Source organism: Aplysia californica, unplaced genomic scaffold, assembly GCF_000002075.1.
Source record: "Aplysia californica isolate F4 #8 unplaced genomic scaffold, AplCal3.0 scaffold00074, whole genome shotgun sequence".
NCBI lineage: Eukaryota > Metazoa > Mollusca > Gastropoda > Aplysiida > Aplysiidae > Aplysia > Aplysia californica.
This window is the reverse complement of record NW_004797344.1, coordinates 500,419-505,156: the sequence shown is the minus strand read 5'-3', so window position 1 is coordinate 505,156 and position 4,738 is coordinate 500,419. Positions and strand designations below refer to the sequence as shown.

General features: G+C 40.4%; 1 protein-coding gene across 1 annotated transcript in view; it reads right to left on the bottom strand.

Annotated features, from left to right (window-relative positions):
* Window positions 1-193: 193 nt before the first annotated feature.
* LOC101857236 overlaps window positions 194-4,738 on the bottom strand; it is a gene marked incomplete at its 3' end in the record, with an annotated part of 8,768 nt that continues 4,223 nt past the window's right edge. The window contains 3 exon segments of the mRNA XM_013080075.2: window positions 194-326; window positions 3,307-3,373; window positions 3,702-3,823. Of these exon segments, the coding sequence (XP_012935529.1) occupies window positions 194-326; window positions 3,307-3,373; window positions 3,702-3,823 (322 nt within the window).

The window sequence follows — 4,738 nt, the reverse complement described above, 5'->3', positions numbered from 1 at the left end:
AATCATCTATATCGCCAACTGACTGACTCTGACAAAACTATTGCAAATTATGTATGTCGCCAACTGGCTCAGATAAAAACATTGCAAATCATGTATATCGCCAACTGACTCCGACAAAACTATTGCAAATCATGTATATCGCCACCTGAGACAGACAAAACTATTGCAGATCATGTATAAGGCTTATACTGACCAGCTGAGCTGGAACGTCCACCCAGGTTGCCTTGTCCAGTATGTCCCACATGAGATCAGAGGTCGGGAAGTGGTACCCCACACGTGGCCAGCTCTTGTACACGTCATCCACAGAGTTGGTGGTTGTTGGATTGCTGAAGTGGGGGAACGGGAATCAAAATGCGTAGTGGGGGGAGGGAGGGTACTGAGTTTATTTATTAGTTTTTGTCTTTTTGTTGGTGTGTTGATGTAACTGTCAGCTTTAGCTTGCGACGACATACACATTTATTATATAAGCACGCGGGCATATGAATGCAGACACATACATAAAATATACGAACACATACACACACACACACACACACACACACACACACACACACACACACACACACACACACACACACACACACGCGCGCGCGCGAAGGGCACACACACACATACATACACACACAGTCGCGAACGCTCACACTCACACATACACACAATAGACATGAATTATATTCATAATATATGTCAGGTCAGGGAAAGTCCCTCCTACTGTTTATTATGTACCTCAGTACAACCAGTTGCATGGACTGGTGTTCTAGCAAGTCATCAAGGGGCGCATACCTCGTTGGTACTAGTGGACAGGGCGGTCGAGGCTCACTGAGCCCAAACGGCCACATGCTAGAGGGTTTCAGTGAAATACTTCAGTGGCCCTAACTATTCTAAACGGGGTTGTGTGCAATACGATTTATGTCTTTTGCAGCAGATAAGCATTCTTCATGGAAGTGTGTTCGAAGTTGGTGGAAGCAGGCCTATGGTTGGCAACTAGGGCAATAGACCATTATAATGGCTTGGTTCACAAGGATCAGAAAGGATTCCACAATGTCGGTCGAAACAATAAAACAAAATTGCAGTACATTGTTTGATGGAACATTAGTACACTTCATGGTGATGGGGCTCCAATCTTGAAAGGAGGACAGCAATTATTGCAATAGATTTCAGCAGCTATGACCTCGATATCATTGCTCTCAGTTAAACTAGGTATGCTGATGATGGTCAGTTGAAAACGCTGGGCGACAGATATTTTTTTTTCAGAAGGGAACATATTTTTCAGAAAGTAGAACAGTTGGTATTAGCTTTGCAAGGAAAAATGTCATAACTGCCCAACTGGAATCCCTTCTGAGGGTATTAATGACATACTCGTGGTTTTGAGACTTCCTCTTGGTTAAACCCAATATTATGCAACATTTGTTAGTGCATTTGTTATGTCCCCTTAGATGGTCAACCCAGTTGTTGCCAAAGACGAATTTTATTGTGACCTCGAAACCGTGCTGTGTTTTTCCCCAGTGTATCCCTCTTGTCTGTAGCTGGTAAGGTCCTGTCCTGTATTCCTCAAAATCGACAGTTGAAGCATCTGTCTTTAAATGATGTCTTGCCTGAAAGTCAGCGTGGCTTCAGCACCAAAAGGGATGCAACTGACAAGATCTTTGCGGCCAGGCAGATCAAGGAAAAATGCATGGGGCAGGAGCAAAGTCTTATACATGCCATTTGTAGATCTAACAAAGGTCTTTGATACCGTTAGTCGAGACAGTTTATGGAACATTCTGGCCAAATACGACTGCCCGACACATTTATTACTACGGCTCATTAATCTTATGACGACACGAAAGCCAGTGTTAAGAGCAAAGTCGATATGTCGGAAGCCTTTTGTGTGACAATAAATGGTCGGAAGCAAAACTGGGTTTTGGCAGCATTACTTTGTTCTCAACGATGGTGCATAAAGCATTCCTGTGCCCCCCACCCCCACCCTTCTGGTGTTGATATTAGTTATAGACAGGACGACAAAGTCTTCAACTCCAGAGAGCTTGAAGCAAAGACAACAACTAGCAGGATGCATGTCTATGAACTGCTATTTGCCAATGATAGCGCATTAACTGCTCATGAAGAACCCAGCCTGCAAAAGTTTGTTGAACTCTTTTCAAATGCATAATATGAGAACTTTAGACTCGCAACAACAACAACGAAGACAATGTCCTCTTTCAGCCCGTTCCGGGTAATACGCAGACCTTCCCTTGAAATCAAAATACATCAGACAATACTGAACAATGTTGATAGCTTAAACGTCAGCAATGTTGATAGCTTCGGCACTACACCATCTTCAAATACGCAAAGATACAGAAATAGCTTTATGTATGAATAAAGCAAGTGCATCCATTGGAAGACTCAGAGCAAAGCATCCACACACAGACTAAGTTGGAAGTCTATAATGCTGTGGTCCTGCTAGCCCTGTTTTCTGGTGGCGAGACCTGAACTGTGCATAAAAGCCGTACTCAGAAGCTTAAACATTTACACATGAAATGCCCGAGGGCAATTCTTGGTATCAAAAGGCAAGTCAAAACACCAGACGCCGATGTTCTCTAAAAGCAATTGCCGAGAATCTGTTTTCTAACCTCAAAAGGATTTAATTTCACTGGGCTGATTATGTCGATAGACTGCTCGATTTCGGAATTCCAAACGCAGTGTTCTATTCTGTACTGATGTCTGGGATGTGTAAAGCTGGCACACCAGAAAAAAGATAAACGCTACCTTAGTACAAAATACAAGTGCATCAGCGCGCATACATACACTCTTTAGTTTAATGCTAACATATAAGCAGATATTCTTACTAATACAGCACGGTCGATGACGGTATGCACATCACACCAAGAACATGGGAGTATTATGAATAAGGACTAGCTATCAAAATGATATGGACAATGAATGAAGTACGTCTTTGATGATTACTAAATTTTGCCTTCGACTTTGTATATCTCTAATTGTACAGTTGTGGGAGAGAGTTCCAGACAGACGGAGATGGATAAGAAAAAGACCTCACTGTCCCAGCCAGTTTTTGACCTCCTTTCCATGGTGCTATCAGCTATCATAACAGATTTATTTCCTAATCTTAGAGATCTTGGAGGAGTATTCATTAAAATAAATAAATTCAAATACTACGGGGCTTTATTGTTAACACATTTCGACAAATGACAACACTTTCCTTCTTTTGAAAAAATCATATTTAGGATATACTTATATCTTCTAACTTATTGTGTTTTCCTTTCCCCTATGTAAACTAATTTCTTAAAATAAAAGAAAAAAGAACTGTACCTCGCATCTTGTGGGTTTGTTGGGTGGATTGTCTCCCCCGGTGAGTCTAAGTTGATCACATCTAGATCTAGATATAAAAACAAAAGTTAAAAAAAAAATATTATCAAAGTATAATCAGATGCGTTTCATCTACGTTTTGCAGTTTACATTTGAAACGATACAGAAAGCTAAAATCACGTATGACATAATATTAAAATCATGTGTGTACGTGTGTGTGTGTGTGTGCATGAGTGTGTGTGCATGAGTGTGTGTGTATGTGTGTGTGTTTGTGTGTGTGCATATGTGTGTGTGTGTGTGTGTGTGTGTGTGTGTGTGTGTGTGTGTGCGTGTGTAAAATCTACTTACACGATAGTATCAAAATACACGTAGGATGCTTCAGTGTGTTATAAGCATACCTTGAACAAAACTGTGTTCTTCTGCTGCGTCATCGAGAGGCTTGCATTCAGTGATGACGAACCAACCTCCGCACCCCTTCTCCACCCACCAATGTGTTGAGTTGAAACCAAAGTGACGGTACCTGTTGCGTGGAAATTTTTGATATTATTACTGGAAACATCTGACATTGAATAATGCACGTTATTTTACTAGAACTCACGGTAGGCAATTGAAATATACGGTGATCTAATCTCCTGGAACTAAGAAGAAATTCTGTAATTTTACCACTTACTGCCACAACGCCAAAATGCATGTGCACCTCTCATAAGAAAGCACCACTATAAATGTCCGATTCCTCTGTAATAATACGTGTTTCATCATTTTGTTAAAATTGCAAGAAGCCCTGAGTAATATGAAATACAAACAACAACAAAAAACGCCAGGAAGAGTGAAAAATTTTGAGATAACATAGCATCAAAGTGTTTGCTGATAAATCTGTAGGCCTACCAAATAATTTAGAACCTTTCAAAAATGGATGTAGTATTTCGTTTTGTTATTAGTTTGTCCTCTGTTCAAGAGAAAAGGGGCCCCTTTATGGCCCATCTTAACAACCTTTTTTTCCAAGTAGAAAGTCATTGTTTGTTTTTTCACCATTCAAGTATGAGCGCCGTTTAATGGTCTTGTACGTTAAAGAATCTGTCTTTCTGTTGTTTATTTTGTTTGACTTAGTGGATTGAAAACTTTGAAATAGAAATCAAAGGTTCAACGTTCTTTGATTGTCTGACCACAGATCTCCTGATACAGTTGGCACCATTTAAGATCGGCAACCGGGATACGACTCTTTATACTTTATTTTAAAGGATTTTCTCCCTTAGTTTTAGTGCTGCATTGCAACTGTATTTCACCCTCAAGTTTATAGTTACAACTCTATAACAATGTTCATTATTGCCCATCAAAACTGAACTCTCGGAATTGCATCCGTTCATAATTATCTAATGTCTATCTCTTCAGTCAGGCAACCTGCACGATGTTGTACATGTATGCAGAACACGCAGCC